Here is a 19950-nt window from a genome sequence, read left to right as displayed (position 1 = left end):
ATCTTGCATCGTGGTCACCACCTGTCGCATGACCGAGCGTTCGTGGCTTGAACAACTTGAATGTAGCCACATCAGCGATTACTTAGAAATCGCTACACCACACAGCTTGCTAATATTTTAAGATTCTTTAAAAAGATATGCTCACTGTTTGGGGTTTGTATTTTCCAGAAGCTGAGTTGGGTTCCGTTAATGCTTGTTCTGCATGTGCAATAGTTATAGGAATGAAGGTATTGCTTGTGCCGACTCCAGCGCTAGGGAATATTTGTCACAGTATCATCGAGGAGGCATTCGAGGCGAAGACAGCGCAAGCTAAGTGCTGGAGACTGTTGTTGGAGGAGAAAGAGTTCTTGCTTGAACGCAAATTTAGAAGTGATTGACAAGTTAGAGTTGGCAGCGGCAAGCTGGTAGCTGCTGCAAACCAATAGTTCTTATAAACCGGACATACACACACGTATCCATGTCCCATCCTAAAACCTATTCTTCTCAAATCATGTTTTATCTGTAACTACAAATGAAAGTCTATAAATCCTAATCTTATCTTGGTCGGAAATTTCACACAGCGTCTCCATAATCAAAATTTCCGGATGGAAACTTGATTGTTGCAAATCCATGGGATTCTGAACCAATATAATCGTAGCCTGATGCAAAAGACACGCAATACTAAGTTTACGCCAACCAAAATAATCTAGCCAGCTGTACTCAATAATTAGCGTGGCTGGTCACTGACATTTCACTGACCAGAGACCACTACGTCACAATATTAATCTTTGACAATCTCCACTTTTGAGATTGTCGATACTGCAAAAATTGATTGTCGTGCTGTTGGATGTCCAATCAATAAATAAACATCATGTCCACATCTCTGACTCCGAACCCATTCGACAACAGCTTTACAGCGAATTTATCTCCGGTATCCTTTGTGGGGGCCGTTTTCGGATGGGACGTGTTTCGGCAACAATATAACTCAACGCAGTCATCTCGTTAAGCGCATTCAAAGATCGATTGTAACCGCTATCACAGTTTCTTCTGAATAGGATGATAGTTTCTTTGGTCATGACCCCAGTCGAATGGTGTTTTGATCATCGTTCTAAGGTTTACCCGCAAATCCTATAAGAGTTTGGATCTCGGTATCAGGGCTCCTCCAATTCAGTTTTACCTATACTGAATTGCCTGTCAAGTGCTGCAATAGTAATAACGGCAATATAAGAACAAACAACAATAAAAATGACGAAAATATTCAAACTTCAAATGTTTGGAGCTCTTACTCAGTGGGTAACGTCATCACATTCCACAAGTTCCTGTTTGCACGAAGAAACATTGGAAGCTCAAAAACCGTAAGCAGCATACAAGTACGCTTGGGTAAGCACCAGCTTACATTGCGGGGAAAAAATCAAGGCCTCGCACACAGTTGACAGAGCAAGGCGGCTTGTGACCCAACACTGTGCTAGACAATATTTTGTCTAGAATGCAGCATAGGGTATACAAGGTATGCGGACAAATGGGTTTGCTGGTTTTCAGCAGTTTGGTCGGTAGCTTGAAATTTGTATACTTTTGTAAATTGTAATGCAAAAATTGAAACACTGTTATATTGTATTCTTGTGAATAGCTCCAATAATCCGCTTTTTATTGCAAAAACTTATTTAGTGATACAGAAATTATTTATTCATCCCCCTGCTAGGTACACAAGAATTTGGACCTAGGTGCAAGGTCATGGGACACGGCAATCCTGGACCAACAAGCTACCGCTACATCTTCCTGGAACGAGTTGCATAGTGTGGGTACTTCCAGACGGAAGAAGGAAGCTGGGAATTAGCTTGATCATCATCAACTCGACATCAAACCAGCTAGGCAGAAACGGTACATAACTGTCCCAGATAAATGCCGTTAAGTGGGCCAAGGAAGGTCGGGCATCCATCACAATTACAGAGGCAGGTGAAAAGATGGTTGATGTCGTATGAGATCAATGGGTTTCGATACGATAGTAATTTCTTTGCAGATTATCTGGTGTATGGGCTCTTTTAATTTATTAAGCGGTGGGAGGAAAATTGTTTAACTAAGTAGTCTAGTTATGAACTGAAGTTGTTAAAAAGAACTGTTAATAATTCTTGTAGTCTATCCAGCTTAAACGGAACAACATGAAAAATCGCCATTAGTTTCACATCGATATGAGCCAACACCAGTGAAATCTATCCCCACATTCTTCACACCTATTAATAAGCACGAACAGTTAACTTTTTCCGTTCGCGTATGTTTGCAATAGCGTCACAGTCTAGCTGAATTCCCATAAACTCTTTGTATACCGGTAACGTGATGATCTTGCCTAGCGGATCTGGTCTCTTTCACAAAATGAAATACCTAAGGAAATTCATCAAAAACACTAAGCTTGATATCTACAGCACCAACACTGCAACCTTTCCCGTAGCTATGGTGCAGCTAGAATGCAACTTGCTTCCCTCACATCCAAATTCTTCTATCACAGTAACGTGTAAATGCATGAAAGTCATTCGTGTTTATATTATTAGGCAAATGGTAATTAGGAAGCCCAGTGCTGCCGAAAGTCGTACTCTCGGATATAGAGAAGCAACTCTATTTGGCCTTTGAAATGGCCGCCCGACCGGCACGCGCACCGCCGACAATTGCACCAGAGCTCTGTGTGGTAGGAGCCGACACGTTCTTCCCTGGAGCTGCGTTCTTTGAAGGGGTGGCGTTCTTCTCAGGAGCCGCTTTCTTCTCAGGAGCCGCATTTTTCTCAGGGATAGCATTCTTTACCTGCTTCCCCTTGTTCTTCGCCGCGTCTTCCTTCTTGATCGCCGCCGGTGCCGGTGGGGGAGTCTGAGACGTCTTCTCACCACCAACCGATTGGTGCTTCTTTACGCTCTGTACTTGGGGAGCAGTGTTCTTCTTCGCAGGCTGCTTGGCGGCCTCTTTTTGCGGCTTCACGCTCTTGTTGGCCGAACCAGCACGCGGACGGATGTTCTTCGCCTGAAGGGCGTGCTTGTCTTTGGTGCCATCCCACACAGACACGTCGCCAGCCTCTTTCAACAGAGTACGGATTTCGTCGTACAGGTGCTCACCACCAAGCTGCTGCATGGCTTCCTGGAACTTGTCCGACTGACACTGTCTCGTCATCTGACGGATCTGGTTCTCGTCAAGGTTACCGCAGTCGTCGGACTTCGCGGATCCACCAACCACGGGGTGTAGACCCTTATTCGACGAGGTGAGCACGATACGCCCACTTTTCTCGAGACTCAGGATCTCACGCAGCAGCTGGCATGAAGCGCGCTTCTCCGGTGCCAAGCCCAGGACCAACCGCAGCACGAAACTCACACCCACCGTGTTGGGCACAAGCTGTTTCGGCTTGCCACTCTTCGGTGTGTTTTGCTTCTTGCTCACATTAGCCTCTTTGTTCGCAGTCTTGTTCGCATTCGCGTTGGCATTCGAGCCCTTCATGTTGGCATTTACGTCCTTGGTTGCTGGCTGGGCTTTATTGGTACTTGCGTTCTTGCCAGCGTTGCTGTTCTTGGTAGTAGCCTTGCCTGCCGACTGCACTTCGCGCGTTGGAGTAGCAGCCACCGTAGCAGTGGCCTTGACAGCCTGTGTCGCCGCAGCGGTTGCCTTAGCACTTGCCGGTTTCACGGGTGCGTTCGTCGTGGTGGGGGTGTTCTTGCCACCTTTGGCGTTGGGTGTGGCATCTACGTTGTTGGTCTTCTGTCGTGAAGCTGCTTTCGTCATGTTCCAGGTGTTCGAGGCTGGGAGACGGGGCTTGGATTTTGCTGGTTTGGTGATGAATTGTGAAGTGAAGAGTTCAATCCGATGGCTGTAGAGGAGTCGGTCTGGGATAGCGCCGTAGACCCATTTGGGGGACATGGGACCGATCAGGCGGTTGCATGCGCAGGTGGAGCATGCAAATTGACTTTGGAGATCCAGGGTCCGTTGAATAAGGAACAAGTTGTAACCACCCAAGGGCACAATGGCTGGCACTATAGCGTATTGAGGTGATCACCACAATTTCTACAAGAATAGTCTGTTGAACACTCCCATCATGAATTCAGAAGGCCGTTTTGTGTTATTATAAGCGCAGACAGGAGTTCAGCTATGATTATTAATACTGCCTGCGCATATAATACCACAACGAGGTCGCAAATGGTTAACCATACCGGTTCGGTTAAAGTTTGGCCGTAACCACGGATGGTATGGTTACCCGAGAGTTTGCCGCTGTGGTATTCGGACGGGTACGGGTAGCCGACTCCCCTGGGTCGGTTTGTTTTGGTTGACCGAATCTACCGGAGGATATGCGTTTGAAGATTTTGTTTTACCGTCACTTTTCCTTTACAAATGTTGTGTTCGCGACTAGTATTCCTCACTCTACTTTTGCTGCCAGCATCTTATTTATTGTGAGAATATTGAAAAATAAACCATTTTACATGCTTTTATTCAAAATGCGAAGTTTTTCGGGTAACTGATCGCTGATTCGGTCATTTATGGTTGTCCGAATGGCCCATACAATGGTCATGGCCACCCAAGACTTGAGCATAAAAACTTTCGGACGGGTTATTGTAACCCGAAAATTTGCCTTTGCGATCTCTGAATGGTGAGAACTCCTGGAGTTCTGACCATCTCGTTCTGTGTAGCTATTTTGGATGTTGAAAATGTCCGATCGCAGAATCTATCAGGATCATCACATTCGAATTGTCAAGTGAGAATTGGTACGGCAATAAGTTTTCGATCACGATGGGAACACTGAGGCAAGGGAGGCTGCAACCATCCAAGTAGCTCCCAGGGACAGTGAACGTGCAATCACATGTATAAATTAGTGTCATATGAAACAACTTCAGCAAACCGGAACAACGAACCTCTGCAGGGTCCAAATTGAAGTAACTCTAGATAGAGTCAATGGCCTACCAGAGACTCTTTCCAAGCAGCATGTAGGACATTTTTAGAATTTTAAATTTCCTAAATTTGTTTTGATGCTACTAAGGTCCAATGGAGAGGAGAAGTGAAATTTTTGCATTTATAAGTTTTTTTTTTTAAATAAGAATATGATGTACTATTATACACATCGCTTCTTCCGACAACTTTGTCCGCCAGTCACAAATTTTACAAACACGATTGTGTTCGTTTAAGCTAAAACTGGTGAGCCATGGACTCAGGCGACAAATGCGAATTAAAGTCCCTTGGGGGTGGGGGGTGGGGGGGGGGGCAACTGTAATAACATTGGTTAGGTTGTTCAGCCAGCTAAAGCTGTCCTCCCAGTATTATTATCCGCTCTGTTCTCAGATTAAGTTTGATCCTGTTCGCAATGAACACCTTCAACAACATTCTTTCCGACAGCACCTCGGTAAATAATGATTGTCTTCGTGTAGTCCTTTCTCATGCCTCCTCTCAAGAAGAACAGACTTTTAGTTTAAATGTACGCGAAATAAAGCAACGTTAAAATATCCAGAATCAAAACTGTTGTTTTTTTTGCAGTTTTCCTGGTGGCTTTCGGCGCTACACACACTCGCATCTCATTCAAAGATGAAAGGGGTCTCCAGTCTTAATAGTGGGAGTAGAATCTTGCTACTGGCGGTCTTTAACGGCGGATGTGGAAATCATTATAGTTAGCAGCATATCAAAGCCAACGCAAACATTATTGTCAGTGATACGTCTGCTTTTTTCCAAGCTGAAAAGGAGATCCAGCTGGAGCACGAGTTGATATTTAATATAACATTTTCGGAAAATGCGGTTGACGATGAGGCGGCCGTTCCAGAGGTTGTTCAGTCTGAACAGAACTGCGAGTACACCCAAGATAGTGCCATTTGCTCTTTGTTAGATATGGATGCTCCAGTAGAACGCTCAGAAGTCCAAGATGCACACGATGACGAGACGATTCAGGAGCTAAAGTTTGGACTCAGTGGAAAACCCTCTCTGTGAAATGGTCCAATGCCAAACCCACTGGACGTAAATATAACGTACTGCTACTGTATCGCGATGTTGACATTCTGGAGTGATTCTGAGACAGGGGTAGCAAAGAATTTCCTGCTGTTGCTCTTCTAGCTAGAAGGTACGTGGCCAAACCTCTCTCTACAGCTATTCAAGAGAGGTTTCTTAGCCAAAATGGCTACGTGGTAAACGAACTGCGCACTCAACTTGATGACGAACGAGCAGAAAAACTGTGTCTAAGGAAGGCAAATTGGCGGGATTACCAAAGACTGCAAATCGATGTCTTGATGGTGGTGAAGAGTAATCATTCACCTGGTATCAATAGACGTATCAATAGGTTGATATGATATTGATATACTACCGTGAGCCTTTAAATGATAACAGCCTAATGCAAAAATTAAACCGTATTGGGATCAGAGTTATCATACAAAATGCCGATGATATGAACCCCTGTCTTCATACCAATGATTTAAATCGTACCCAGGTACGGTTAGCCAAAGTTTGCATTACCATTAAACCCGATCCCTAGTAGACTTAGCATTTGCACACATCCATACAATCTTTAAGTATCTTTTATTCTGTATTTAAATAAGTTTAGCAATTATTAATCCCGGAGAAGTTGCGATCAAGGGGGTTAAAATGATGAGAGCTGCAAACAGTGGTGGGCCTACGAAAAGTGCAAGTTTTCCATTGATCATACGAGAAAACTCATGTTAAAAATTCCTGAAGTTCCTGACTTTGGTCTTTTTACGTAACTTCAAAGATATCTGATCTCTGATTGGCCCACGCAATCTGTCAGTACTGATTCCTCCCTACATCATGACTACCGACGCCCCCGAGCACCAGCGCGTTACCGAGCTGTTCACCGAAGTGGTGGGCAGCTCCAAGTCCCTCGTGGGCGGTTATCTCTCCGTGGATGCGACGTCCGACTCGGCTTCTCTGCAGTTGATTTGGGACAAGACAGATCTGGTCAATAATGTGACGCACAAATTCCAGACCCGCCATCACGTGGGCTCGCTCACTCAGACGCAGCCAAAGGTGCTCGACACGGGTTTCCCCACTGGTTGGTCCAGCGACTACATGAGTGTTTCACCCTCTGGCAAGCGCGTGGTGACTCTGAAACTCGAGAAATCGAAGGGCGATGGCGCACCCGAAGGAGTTTTCTGCGGTATTTTTCTTCTAATGTAATTTTTCTACATATTTGAAGATATTAACTACTGCGCTAATGCATGGTATGGACAGTATTCGAGGCCAACAAGCTGGTGTCGTCATTCAAGGCCCCTAAGACGCTACATGGAGCCATCTACTTGGGTGAACGAGAAGGAGGTATCGCCTGGTCGAACGATGAGAAAACCATCGCCTACCTAGCGGAGAAGAAGATAACCGAGTCTCCAGCATTCTGGGAGAACATAAACAACAAGAAAGAAAAAGAAAAAGAGTCCAAATCGCCACTTCCTGGGTCGAAATTCGAGTATGTCGACGACTGGGGTGAACAATACGAGGGCAAGAAGACAGCATCCATCTTCCTCGCCACCTTGGCGACTGGAAAAATTGACGAGGTGAAAAATGTGCCGGAGAATTTGACCTGTGCTGACGTGGCTTTTGTGCCTGGAGACAACGAACTGGTGTTTGCAGCTACCGAGACCAACAATCCCAAGCGATTGGGCATAATTTACTGCTACAACCGACCCATTACGCTCTACCACGTTGTACTGAACAAAGAAGACCAGACCAAAAATGTGGTGAAGAAGCTGGAATTGATCCCCAGTGATGAAGAGAGTAAGGAGATTGGTACGATGAGAAGCCCACGCTTCTCACCGGATGGCAACCAATTGGCCTTCCTTGCGACGCGAGACGTTGCCACTCATGGAACCTGCAGCTTCTTGTGCGTCATGGACTGGAATACCAAGCAGACGTCGACGGTTATTCCCATCAAGGATGAACCGGATGCGTCTGAACTTGATGTCACCCAGGCGTTTAACGGCCTTTTCATTGGTTCGTTGCGAAAAAACGCGTGGTCTACTGACGGTAAATACATTTTAGTGGTGACTCAAGTGGGCTCTCGTGTCGTATGGAAATACGTCGAGGTAGCCACGAAGACTCTGATCTCTCCGGAATACGTCGAAGGCTCTGGAGTTGCCGTTGAGTCCATACTAGACCGCAATGGTGACTATTATCTAGTCATGGTGTCATCTCCTACACGTCCTGCTAGTGTCTACCTCGTGCACATTGATCCAGCGACTGGAAAGTATCTGAATCCTCCAATCAGCATCGATGATCAACAGGGAGCCACGCAGTATATTAAACGCTGGGAAGTCTACTCTATCCCGGCGTCTGTGTCCGACATCCCCGCTGCAGAGAAGAAATTACCAGAAACACCGTCAGTATTGAAAGATCTACTTCTTCCATCCACTTCAAGCTCGAGTGACTACGAAGCTACAGTCATGTTACCGAATAGTACCCCACCTGCTGACGGCTATCCCGTCATTTTGGAACTACATGGTGGACCGCACGGTAACTCGCCTGTCATGTACCGAAGCATGTGCGATTTCTGGGCTGCATTGGGTTTCGCTGTCGTTACCGTCAACTACCGAGGCAGTACCGGTTTCGGTATCAAGGCGTTGGAGTCTTTGATCGGAAAAGTGGGTACACAAGATGTGTACGACTGCCACTATGCACTGTGTTATCTGTTGGAGAAGAACTCGAGACTGGGTTTGTCGCTGGATAAGACCCGTGTGCATTGCTCTGGTGGTAGCCACGGTGGCTTTCTTGTTACGCACCTCATTGCGCAGTTCCCGGGTTTCTACAAGTCCATGGTTACACGTAACCCGGTAACCAACATGTCCAGCGTGTTCTACACGTCGGATATTCAGGACTGGGGTCTTGCGTGTACTGGAATTCAGCGGTTCGAGGCCATTCACACGTCTCAGAAGCTGCAGAACACAAAGGATGAATTGCCACCGTTGAGTCCAGAAGCGCGTCTGGCAATCCTCAGTAAACTCTGGCAACACTCGCCTGTCAGCAATGATCTCAGTAAGGTCACGACTCCTTCTCTCTTTGGACTGGGTGGGAAGGATAAACGTGTGCCGCCTAACCAAGGTCTGGAGTATCGTGCCACCATTTCAAGTTATGGTGTGCCTACCCAGCTCTTGTGGTACCCTGAAGACTCGCACCCGTTGGGTTCTGTGGAGGCTTTTGGAGATTTCTCAGTCAACTGGGGACTGTGGCTGCTCAAGCATAACCCCAAGTAAGGAGTTTAGCGAGCTTTGATCGGTATGAGCTAGCATTCACGATCATGTAAAAAGGATGTGAAGCTTGGAGGAAACTACTTGCACTCAACCGCGTGAGGTCCAAGTCTATGGGCTAGTGATTGTTCAAAGTACGTATCCTTGTTCGTGTTTGTAGTGGAAATTCATTTTTTTGGTTTTGAAGAGCGAGGAATGTATACGCACATTTCTGCGTACTTGTCGTTGTTGTAGACACTGCAATGCAATCATTATTGTTGCCCGCTGTCTAACTTACAAAAAACAAGTTTAACCACTGATTGGAATTCTTGTGTTGGACGAATGAAAGTGATTGTTGATATGGTTACGATAATTCTGTTGTTGCTATGGCAACGTAAAAAAAAATATGGCCATGTCAACGATATCGTCACCTTACTCTTTTGCCTGCGTGGGAGACGTCACGAGATCCGCGGAGCCAGCGTATTTCTGAATCAGCACGACATCATTAACTATTACTAGACGTTTTCTGTAAAAAAAAATTGACCACTTTGTAAGCGCACCTGAGCAAAGTCAGTGAACCCCCCGGCAAGTACCCGAACGTGCGTCTTGACACCAGCTGCCTCTGCACGCTCGATGAAGCGTAGCGCACACGTAGGGCCTCTTGTGTTGCTGCGACCACAGTGAAATACAACATCTCGTTTGCTGCCATATTTGGCGACCAAAGCGTCCACGTCGGCATCCTCCTTGAACGTATCTGAGGGGAGGTGCTCTGCATCCTTGATGTGTCCTAACAACTCGTAATCCTCGTTGCGCACGTCAACAACCACTGGACGTTCACGATCGGAGCGCAGAGCAGTAGCCAAGTCCTCGGCCGAGATGCGCTCAACAGCCAGAAGTTCCTCAGGAGTGGGCATGTTGGTTAATGTGTGCAGATCGATACCAAAGGGGAAATAATTTCTTTAAAAAAAAATCGAGATCCAAAAGCTGTTAAGTTTTTGGACCATATGTTGTAAAATAAAAAGATAACGAACGCGTTACAGAGAAACTTAGTGGAGAATGCTTGACCAGTCATAGATAAGGATCGAAGCTCCGTGGCACGTCAAGTGTTTCCTACACCTCGTAAGTTTTATTCAGTTTCTTACACCTCGTAAGTTTTATTCAGGTCCTAGCTCATTGGCAACTTACAGTCTCGTTAAGGTGTTTTCTATCGTTCATGCCCCAATGGTAATGGGAAAGCAAGAGAGATCTTTGAGGTCTACGATAACGATAGTAGACGTCTCGGAGAATGAAGGCACCGTAATAAGTCGAACTTGCTGATCTTTACCTCCTGTTCAAAACAATTAAAGTTAGAGATTAGTTAGCGCATGCAATTACAGTAATTATCATACCTTTAACGAGACGTGTGCTGAATCGCGGCTGGTTGCCTGAAAAATACACATGCGGGCAGGTTTCAAGGATGAACGGGTCCTCGTTGGCCATGGGGAAGCAGGCCAAGATGTCGGGAGCAGTAGGAGCTGCGTGACGCCACTCAACACACCGCTGAAGGTAGTCTAGTGCACGCTCCTGTTCTTGCTGTTCTTTCTCTTCCTCTGTTGCCATATTCTCGTCTTCGTCATCACTCTTGGGAAGTGTGCACTGAAGCATACTATGCAGAGGCTGGCCAGCATCTCCGAACAGCTGAACGCCACCAACCTGAGCCTCATATGGGTTCGTGACACATCGGAACGACTTGAAGTGCGAGCTGCGCGGGAACAAACACGGATGGAAACTTTGCTGGGGCAGCGTGTAGTTACTGGGGTCCGACGCTCCGGGCATGAGATCCACGCACATGGCCGCGGCCAACGTCGACACCAGCTCGTCAGCGTTCTTCAATGGTTCGCCCTCCAGGGCCAACTCCTCGGCCGTCTTGCGTATAATCGTCGGTACCTGAACTTCGTCACTACCAGAGGCTTCAATTACGTTGCCTACCACGATGGTTCTGACAATTTTTGACACAAATTCTCGCTCCTTTTCATCGCCCAGTCGGCCGGCCAAATAGTCCACCAGGACGTGATTCCGTAGCGGCCGGCTGTCTTTGTTGCGACCGATGTTTAGGCCCGAAACCAGGGCCACGTACTCACTCTCCTGTCGTTCTGGCAAGGGATGCTGAGGCGGGAACGACGGTAGATATACCTCCTCAACGTGGAAGTGGCCACCTGGCCCGTCGCGGGCCACACGGCCACGGACACCAAGTACTACGCCCGTGACAATTCTGGCCACGTCGATGTTGCCTACTAGCTGTACTCGGCCACTCTCATCCTCGAGTAATAGCTCGTCCTCCTTGGTGGCCAGTGGCCGATCGATTGTTTCGATGGGATTAACGCCCGACTCACTCGTAAGCGCGTCGAATAGGTCTGGCTTGGCCTCCAACACCTTGAGCAGCGTGCCGATGAGTACACACTCTTGGCCGTCGGCCTTGAGATCAATGACCTTGGCCAACACCGGGATTTGGCCGGCCGTGTGCTCCTGGACCTGGACACTCACCACATCGCGTAGCTGCTGCAACCGACTCACGTAGATGTGCGAGAACTGCTGTGCGTACGACTTTTGCTTCAGCACAAAGCGCTGGTATGTTGGTGTGTACTCGACGGAGTGGCGCGGGATCTGCAGAGAGAAATGAAGGCGGCCACAGACACAAGAATGCGGCCAAGTGTGTTAGATACCAGATGAGATGATGGCTATCGAGTGGCTGGCTCTAGAAGATGCAGGAGAGCCGCGCGTAGCGAAGGATCTGGTGGCGCGAGACGTACCATGGACGTTGGCGCCATTTTGACAAATGTGAATATGGTGTACAAAACATAAATCAAAGCCAAATTTTCACGACTAACTGTAATTTTGGCATTATTAACGTTCATTTTAAAAAATTACATTAGATTATTACCAAAAGAAAGGTTAACCCTTCCTACTTGCACGATTCCGAGTGTGCCTCCACTTCTCTTAACTGCATCTGCTTGCGGCATTTCGAGCATCTCACCTCAACCGGTGGTCGTGTCGGTAACATCGTACGTTGGGGTGGCGACTCCGGTACGTTTGGTTCATCTTTCACCGTTTGACGCACTACCGCACGAAGACTGTGCCAGTCAACACGGACAACATCGAGGATTCGAGAGTCCCAGGAGATCATGGATTGATTCTTCTTCACAGAGTCGTAAAACCCGACAACTTCAGTGGTCATTGACTCTTCTTCGTCTTCCGCGAGCTCAAACATTGGGATGGCGTTTAAACGCTGATTGGTCTCGTGTTTTAACCACTCGAACGTCGATTGCTCGGTAAAATACACACGTAGAAGCCGCACTGGTCCAGTCGTGGTTCCAACACTTGTAGCAATGAATATTTCAACTAAACAATCGCGCGTCCGCTCTGTGCTGCTTTTGGTCACAGGACGCAGTAGCGAGTTTTGAGAATATTGGTTTGGTGTCGACATAGCAGTCGATAGTGCTTTCCACAAATCGATCACATTTTTATCCTGTGTTTCACGTTCATTTCGTGGTGATAAGGCGATTCCAAGGCGATGGATCTTGTCATGAAGCTGCATCTTACTGGAAACGTCCAGAGCGTTTGTCGGCATCAACCTCGCTGCCTCAATGAGCACCACTCTTGCAGCAGGGATATCCTGCGTGCTTAAACGATGTAGATCACCGTAACACGCTAACGACAGCGCTAACTGTAGTCTTAACGAGTGTTCACGAGAGATCTTGATCGCATGTTCCAGTTGCGACTGAGCCAGCTTTGTTGAGGTAGGTGGTGTGGACAATAGTGCTCGCTGAAGGTTAATAAAACCACTAACCAGCCACGTTAGTGCATGCAAATCTGGTTCATCCAAGACACGCGATAGCTCCATAGCCGTTCCAAGTAAGAAATGGCATTGTGGGTTGTCCAGTTCCACGTCACTAGAGAGCTGCAATGCCAGTTGTACTCTAATGTCTATGGCTTTACGTAAAGCCTCACGTCGGAAGTTAAAACTTAGAGCAGGTTGGTCAGGCCCGGTATAAACACTGGAAAGGTTCTGCGAGATCACTGCAGTCCCATGCTCTGTCTCGCCGTACAGTGCCACATCGAGATCGTCAGCATCGATCTCCAGTGCGAGCATCACGGCCAAGCGAGACGCTGCTCGCTGGAATTCAAACACCATCCGTGGTGAAACAGGTGTTTCAACGTCTTTCGATGATGTTTCAGCAGCTATTTCGGCTTGAACGGGTTTGCCAATATCGGCGTAGTCCAAGTCGAGCGTCACGTGCGGGGCTGAAGCTGCCATAAGAGCGTCCAAGAAGGCACCTCGACCCAAATTGTGCTCGAATTCGATCCACAATTTGCTTCCGTCTTTCACCACCACGACCAAATCTTTCGTTCGTGCTGCTAAACTGCCACCTTTACCCGATTCATTAGTCGTTTTGAAGGTGAGTTGCACCTGAACAATAGCTGAATACTCCATTGCCGCCCACTGTTCGTAGTCATCGTACGACTGCAGGTGAGGACACTGGAATTCGCTTGCGAGTCGTTGTTGTGTGCTGCTCTCGAGTGTGAGTTCTGGTGGGGACATACAGACACACGATCGGGTTCTTTGTTGTTTTCGACGAAGAACGAAAAGGTGAGAATCTCCCAATGCAAGCAGTAAATCCTTGTCAGCTCGGTATGGAGACTTCTTGTTCGTCTTGAAACAACCTTTGCTAATTTCCTCATCTTCGGCCCACTCATCTTCTTCGACATACAAACGCGCCAAGGTGCCGTAGTGGCAAATGCTTGGGCTTGTCATGGTCGAAGGAAGGCTTCAACAGACGAAAGTGTGCTTCAAAACGCACCGGCTTGAGCTCGGGGCACAATGAAGCAGAGTTTTCATCCCGAAATAGGAAGATCAAGAAGCACTAAAACAAAACAAAATACTTTTAAAAAAAAGTAGAGTCATCAAATAGTGTCGAAACGTGAGCAAATTTGGATGTGACGAGCCGTCCTAAGACTACGCGTTTGGGCGATTCTGGTGTGGCATCGCCACTTCATTGCATCGAACGTTCACTTGAGTGTCGAAAACGAGTCTTGAGTGTCGAAAAGCGAGTTGTTCATGGCCACCTCGAGTTTCATCACAACTTCGTCGACGACTGCTGGATTTGAGCAAGAGGGTTGTGAGGATCTGTGGACAAGATTCAGCACGGAGTGCATCCATGAATGCGACGGCTCTCCTGTCAACTTGACAGGGTGAACACAAAAGAAACTTGTCAAACCACCATCTTACATCTGTATACTTGCATTCCAGAGTCAGACAACCGTCTCCGTACATTTTGCACTAACACTAACATTAATAATCAAGAAACCAAATTTCGGTAGCTTGTTATTTGATTCCTGTGTCGTTACGAGTCGCCTTTCATGCCTTCACGTTGCCACACAGCTTCGTGTGTGATCGAGCCACCTGCATATCGGTTGTACGGCCACCGTCGGTCGAGCACTGCAACGGATCGCCAGCTTTCGAGCTTTCGGGTCCTCGAAAGCGGCTGTGCGATGCTGACCAGCTGGAAGTGCATGGTCAGAAGCCAATTTGGCGAGCGGATAGGCAGCGGGAGGGCTGCGATAAGACGCTCAACAGGTGGCCCAAAGTCCACCGTGGCGTGCGTCGTCGGTCAGAACGAAAGGTGCGAGGTGAAGCGCTCATTAGCCATCATGGCGGACTCGGTGAAGATTATCGGAGACGATGACGAAGTCTTCACGGGTATCCGACCTCCGCTTCATCGTCGACATACACTCGGTGGGAATTCGTCACTAGCGTCGGACCTGGCGCATGCTCCTGTGGTGTGGAGACCAGTGATGCCCATGGGTCGACGGTCAACGCTAGCGTCGCGTTCGGAGACGGACGACGTCGGTGAACTTCGCTCTACTATCGACGGATCTATGCGGTCCGTACGCTCTATCAGTGACGCGTCAACTAGCAGCCATCGTCACGATAAAACCACCTTCGCACTACACGACGTCGACGCCTTCAGTGTCCAGCGAGCCAAGGTTATTCGTCGTATCAGCGAGGAGCGGTACGTCCGATTCCGCAACTTTTTCAAGAGCTTTGAACCGGAAATGGCCATGGAGATTCAAGCGAGAAGCGCCTTCTCTCGCGAACATTTGGACGCGTGGGTCAACTATATTGTGAGTCCTAAAGTACTGCGGTGTATCGGGAGTAGTAAAGACACTCAGCAAGAGGTTCTGGACCTCCTGATGGTGTCGGCAGCCATTTCAAAGTACGGAGAGAGTGACTTGATGGCCAAGGACAGGAGGGGCGACCTCAGTGGTCTGCAGAATATAAAACTTCACACTTACGATGAGTTCTCGCCTAGTCAAAAGCCACAGACTAACAACAAGGAACCGGTTGCCATGGAGTTCGTGGTTCGAATTAACGAGCGATTAGCAGAGGAAAGGCGCGTGGGTGGCGTCGTGCTTCGTGAAATCCTGGCACACGCTGGCACTATGGAGATCGAGAACGACGAAGCAGACTCCGATTTAAGCAAAGAGGAAGAGCGATTTAAGCAAATCGTAGTCCGAGTACAGTCCGACTGGTTCCAGGACGCTATCTTGAAGGCAAATGGTCGATACTTGTACGACGCTATCCGTCAGGTTATCAGCAATGCGAACAATTCCTTGTGGGATGCGTCGAAGGAAAAGCCGGAGTTGAGAAGAACACGAAGCGATAGAGTGAGCTCTGAGGGTCAGCAGGTCGAGAGGAAGGCTGTACGAAGGCGACCGAGTATGCCTCCACCTCCTCCTCCACAAGGTGCAATGACGGCGTTGGTGTCCTCTCCGATAAACGCTTCTGCCAAAGTGGGGTTCACCATCTACAACCGATCCTCGTCGATGCCTTCAGAAGAGATTCAAGAGCTGGTCGTTGGGACGGACAAGACGCGACGGAAGCTGCTGCCTCTCGGAGCGATGCGACGGCCTCGCGGTCTTCCACCCAAACTGCCTCAACGTAAAGAGAACGACCCGATCGTCCACGCGCCCAGTGCGTTTGTCGTCAAAGCTCAAGAGCGAGAATGAACAATAGTTCGTGTCATATACGTCACATGTAGTCGCTGTACCAGAAACTCAAGAGAGAGAAACAACACAATCAATTAATCTATTGCACCCTTTGCGTTACCATGATGATAAAAAAAAAAAGATCACCATGTAAAACAACACATTTTCTTAAAAAAGAAAAAAAAATTGTCCTTCACAAGAGAAGACCCCCTACAATTGATCTGGGGTGATCGGATGCGGCAATGGTATGATCGACTTCTTGTGGACGTCTCGAGGCAGCGCCTTCCTCATATCTGAACAGCAATTAAAACACCAGCTACAGTTAACACATACGCTCTTGTACAATAGCACACCTTAGAAATACCGTACCAAAGGCATCTTCCCCGTCGTCTGCACTGGAATAGTACCCGAGAACGCGTCTATAGACCGAGTAACCGAACTTCTCGTACATCCCGATAGCCAGCGAGTTGGAGACACGCACGAACAGGTCCACGAAGTACGCGTCGTAGAGTTCTACCGACACGTTCTCCAGGTAGTCCATGAGATTCTTGGCTAGTCCGAGACGACGGAACTCCGGGGCCACAGTCACCGCCGTCACGTGTCCGTGCCAGTTGGTGCCTTGGCCTTCGGCCTTGCCCATGACTGCAGAGTAGAGCGAGTAGAACGTGGTTTAGCGCTTAAAAATTCGCTGCGAAGATATGACAGACTAGAGTGGATAGCGCAACGTACTGTAGCCCATGATGGTGTTGTTCGGGTCCTCCTGCACTAAGAAATAATCCGGCCACTTGGACAGATACTGAAGGTAGAAGGACATGTTGTACTACAAGGCAGAACTCGGTCAATACACAGCGTATGGAGGTACAAGAGGCACCAAAATGTGGGCAAAAGACTCACGGTCTCCGTTAGCACGTCCAGGTTGACATTGTTGAAGCGGAACAAGTCATCGCAGCAAAACTTGCGCGTCGAAGTCATGGCGACTTTCTTGGTCGGTGGATGACGATCTCAATAATGGGGTGTTTGGTACATTGTACCAATTGTAAACCACACCTACCGGTAGTACCGCTGCAAATAGGGAGAGTTTCGGCAACTTTGCCGCAAGTTCGGCAACTTTGGGTCTAATCCGGCAACGTTGGCTCAAAAATAGAGCATTAAGGATGCTCTAACCAGCCCGTTTTGGGAGTGGAAAACGCTCTAACGCTCGCAACTTGGCGAAAAGCAACTTAATTGGCCTCAAGTGCACGCGCAACTTGGCGAAAAGTTGGACACTTGAGTACGTGGCAGGACCTACCATCGATGGACGACGAGTTGTGTGTGCCTCGATCGTATTACCTTCTGCCTTTTGCCGACAATGGCTTAGAAGTGCGGGACTCCAACATTCCGGGAGCTGGCAAAGGGCTATTCGCCACCAAGTTCCATGCTCAAGGGTCTACCATCTGCGAGTACTCGGGAGTTGTGGTGCCGAATGAAGTAGCCTGGAAGCAAAAGGACAAGTCATACCTCATGAAGCTCGGCGGCGGTGTCTACGTGGACGCTTTAAACTGTCCTGACGTCCTGGCGCGGTACATCAACGACTGCAGAGGACATCGCGGGGGCTTCAACGTCCACTTCGTGAAGCGCCCGGAGGACACTAAGGCCGATGTCGTTGCGATGCGAGACATTCACCCCGGAGAGGAGCTGTACGTCAACTACGGTCGTCTTTACTGGCTCGCCTACAACATGATGCACCCCAGTAACCCCGTGCGCTAACTGCACATGGCGAACCTTCCGTTAATTGATGAATACCACTACATTGCGTTAATTGAAAAAGAATGGCATGGTCTACATTGACGTTAATATTCGCGGAGAGAAGCCGAGATGGCAGCTGCTACATCCTCTTCACTGGTACTGCGAGGCTTCGTTGGTGTATTGTCCTGGTGGCCCGTGCTGCTCATGCTGCTCGACAACGACATCTTCGCGCTCTGCATGGACGGCTTGTTAGTCCCCAGGAAACGATATTACGTGAAACAAGCCCTCCATGCTACCTGTCGTGCGAGTTCGTCGTCCGACTCATCCCTCTCAGTTGCAACCGCCTTCTCTTCTTCCTCTGCCTTGCGCATAGCGGCGATCTCCGCCTCCGCGATCTCCAGGAAGATGCGCTCGCGGTTGAAATCGTAGTCAAACACGTCCTGATAATTAGCACAATCATACGCGCCAATTAGTTGATACATTGACGGCGCGTTGCAACCTACAGCTTCTTCATGCTACCCTTTGCAGCAGATTCTCGTTCAGCGAGGGCATCACAGGCGCAGTTGTGAACGTTCTGTTTAGTATGATGTTCGTGTGCTGTAACGCAACAACACCGCAGAAATTATCAGCTATATGTTGAGGGTAGATTAATATCGTCTTGGCAAGGCATTTCGCCGCAATTCCACCTTGAGAATAGCCGCCTGGCCGCTGGAATGCACCGGAGACGACGCCATGATCGACGGTCTTCGTCTTGCTTTTCCTCCAGATTGCGGTGCGTCTCCAAAATAATATCCCTGTCATTTTCGCATCATTGGTATGAACAGGTACTCTAGCATGTTATATTGTACGCCTCGTAATGAGCTCCTTCTTGCGAAGCACGGGTGCTCTTACAAGCATCTTGCCGTCTCTAGTTAGCTCTATTGCGTATTCTCTATCTATCCATGCAAAAGTCTAGCATCAGTTTTATCTTATGACGTCAAAATTGCCACAACAGCATCTGCTTCCTGTCAACGTCGCTTAATTCCTTCGAGGTCGAGTTTGTCTGTGCCTTTGCCGCTCTTCCAGGGCCACCCAGTGCCCACGCGGCCTTTTACATCCTCTGAGCCGTCCTTATCCTCTGACGGTGCGTCCATCCACGAGTTTGTTGTGTCCACTGCCTTGGCCGAGGTCCAGTCTCCTTTCTTCCAGTCACGTTCGCTGCGCTGCTGTGCCTGTGCCGTGTCCACCAGGTCGCTTACCATCTTGAGTTGATCGCGTGCCAGGCGCAGCAACATACTCACGCGCCGCTCGTCCTCCTCGTAGCGGCAGGCTTCGAAGCCTGCGCGGATTTGGCGCCGTACGTCCAGCCGCACGTCGGCGGCCAGCGGCTTCGTGGTGCGCAGGAACTCGCGGTACTGCTTCAGCACAGCTGTGCGGTTCAAAAAGTACTGCAGCGACTTGACCTCGGGTCCCAGTGCTCGCCTCGTGACGCCCATGACAGGCAAGTAGCTGCTGCCAGCGAGAAATAACTCGCACCTCCGAAATGAGCACTAAAAAGGGAATTTTGCAAGATCATTCCTAAATTTTACAGTTTAGTTGTATTTGTTTCAGAAAAAGCAAGTTGAAGTGAAAAATGTGGGGCCATGGCAGTGCCTATGGCCAAGTACGATAAAATACTCAAGTAGGCAGCGTCCGAACCAGTGTAGGCATGGCTGCGATGGTACCAGCGGCATCAGGGAGACCGCGGTCACCTTGGTTTTATTTGTGTTATCCTGTACACCACGAGAAGCGGTGCGTTAAGTTTTTTGGCCTTGCTGAAAACGGAGCAAGAACGCTCTCCAAGCAATCGCTGCCGATGATAGCAGCGCATTAAGCTGGCGGTTGAGCAAGCTGAACGTTGGCGAGTACCGAATCAGGTATGGAAATCTTGAAAACTGCTGGTGGATGCTTCCATCGCTTAGATCTCAATCTTACGCGCCCGAAATTTTCGTCCGCAGCAGGATGCTCTTAGTACGAGGCGATAAAAGAGTTTGGCAGAGATGTAAGATCTGAAGATCCAGTCAAGCTGCACTAA

At 48.5% G+C, this 19950-nt stretch overlaps 10 protein-coding genes across 12 annotated transcripts; 3 read left to right on the top strand and 7 right to left on the bottom strand.

The window, feature by feature from the left end:
- Positions 1-2466: 2466 nt before the first annotated feature.
- On the bottom strand, positions 2467-3732 carry PPTG_06597 (hypothetical protein; the record flags this gene model as incomplete). The annotated part of the gene is made up of 1 exon (XM_008900644.1): positions 2467-3732. One exon carries the CDS (start codon positions 3730-3732, stop codon positions 2587-2589), a length of 1146 nt encoding a protein of 381 aa, XP_008898892.1. The 3' UTR covers positions 2467-2586.
- A 2964-nt stretch (positions 3733-6696) lies between these two features.
- On the top strand, positions 6697-9487 carry PPTG_06596 (hypothetical protein). The gene is made up of 2 exons (XM_008900643.1): positions 6697-7090; positions 7165-9487. Exons 1-2 carry the CDS (start codon positions 6742-6744, stop codon positions 9171-9173), a joined length of 2358 nt encoding a protein of 785 aa, XP_008898891.1. The 5' UTR covers positions 6697-6741; the 3' UTR covers positions 9174-9487.
- On the bottom strand, positions 9473-10178 carry PPTG_06595 (hypothetical protein). Its single transcript, XM_008900642.1, has 2 exons — positions 9707-10178; positions 9473-9632 (listed from the first exon to the last, which is right to left on the bottom strand). Exons 1-2 carry the CDS (start codon positions 10058-10060, stop codon positions 9579-9581), a joined length of 408 nt encoding a protein of 135 aa, XP_008898890.1. The 5' UTR covers positions 10061-10178; the 3' UTR covers positions 9473-9578.
- Positions 10179-10237: 59 nt separating this feature from the next.
- On the bottom strand, positions 10238-11957 carry PPTG_06594. 2 transcript variants are annotated; one of them, XM_008900640.1, is made up of 3 exons: positions 11936-11957; positions 10535-11789; positions 10238-10473 (listed from the first exon to the last, which is right to left on the bottom strand). In XM_008900640.1, the coding sequence occupies exons 1-3, from the start codon at positions 11951-11953 to the stop codon at positions 10358-10360; spliced, it is 1389 nt and encodes a 462-aa protein (XP_008898888.1). In that variant the 5' UTR covers positions 11954-11957; the 3' UTR covers positions 10238-10357. The 2 variants fall into 2 exon arrangements, with proteins under 2 accessions (XP_008898888.1, XP_008898889.1); XM_008900641.1 differs by having other exon boundaries at positions 10238-11789.
- Positions 11958-12087: 130 nt separating this feature from the next.
- PPTG_06593 (hypothetical protein) lies at positions 12088-13938 on the bottom strand (the record flags this gene model as incomplete). Its single annotated transcript, XM_008900639.1, has 1 exon — positions 12088-13938. The coding sequence occupies one exon, from the start codon at positions 13936-13938 to the stop codon at positions 12088-12090; it is 1851 nt and encodes a 616-aa protein (XP_008898887.1).
- Positions 13939-14807: 869 nt separating this feature from the next.
- Positions 14808-16358, top strand: PPTG_06592 (hypothetical protein). The gene has a single exon (XM_008900638.1). It carries the CDS (start codon positions 14835-14837, stop codon positions 16191-16193), a length of 1359 nt encoding a protein of 452 aa, XP_008898886.1. The 5' UTR covers positions 14808-14834; the 3' UTR covers positions 16194-16358.
- Positions 16273-17192, bottom strand: PPTG_06591. Of its 2 annotated transcripts, XM_008900636.1 has the most exons (4): positions 17067-17192; positions 16902-16992; positions 16542-16814; positions 16273-16465 (listed from the first exon to the last, which is right to left on the bottom strand). In XM_008900636.1, exons 1-4 carry the CDS (start codon positions 17142-17144, stop codon positions 16383-16385), a joined length of 525 nt encoding a protein of 174 aa, XP_008898884.1. In that variant the 5' UTR covers positions 17145-17192; the 3' UTR covers positions 16273-16382. The 2 variants fall into 2 exon arrangements, with proteins under 2 accessions (XP_008898884.1, XP_008898885.1); XM_008900637.1 differs by lacking the exon at positions 16273-16465 and having other exon boundaries at positions 16467-16814.
- Positions 17193-17365: 173 nt separating this feature from the next.
- PPTG_06590 (hypothetical protein) lies at positions 17366-17994 on the top strand. Its single transcript, XM_008900635.1, has one exon. It carries the CDS (start codon positions 17466-17468, stop codon positions 17916-17918), a length of 453 nt encoding a protein of 150 aa, XP_008898883.1. The 5' UTR covers positions 17366-17465; the 3' UTR covers positions 17919-17994.
- A 7-nt stretch (positions 17995-18001) lies between these two features.
- Positions 18002-18631, bottom strand: PPTG_06589 (hypothetical protein; the record flags this gene model as incomplete). The annotated part of the gene is made up of 4 exons (XM_008900634.1): positions 18002-18130; positions 18194-18337; positions 18417-18494; positions 18584-18631. 4 exons carry the CDS (start codon positions 18629-18631, stop codon positions 18002-18004), a joined length of 399 nt encoding a protein of 132 aa, XP_008898882.1.
- Positions 18632-18904: 273 nt separating this feature from the next.
- Positions 18905-19372, bottom strand: PPTG_06588 (hypothetical protein; the record flags this gene model as incomplete). The annotated part of the gene is made up of 1 exon (XM_008900633.1): positions 18905-19372. One exon carries the CDS (start codon positions 19370-19372, stop codon positions 18905-18907), a length of 468 nt encoding a protein of 155 aa, XP_008898881.1.
- Positions 19373-19950: the final 578 nt, after the last annotated feature.

Source organism: Phytophthora parasitica (assembly GCF_000247585.1).
Source record: "Phytophthora parasitica INRA-310 unplaced genomic scaffold supercont2.10, whole genome shotgun sequence".
NCBI classification, from domain to species: domain Eukaryota; phylum Oomycota; class Peronosporomycetes; order Peronosporales; family Peronosporaceae; genus Phytophthora; species Phytophthora nicotianae.
The sequence above is the reverse complement of the archived record's forward strand: the minus strand, read 5'-3'. Positions and strand labels throughout refer to the sequence as shown.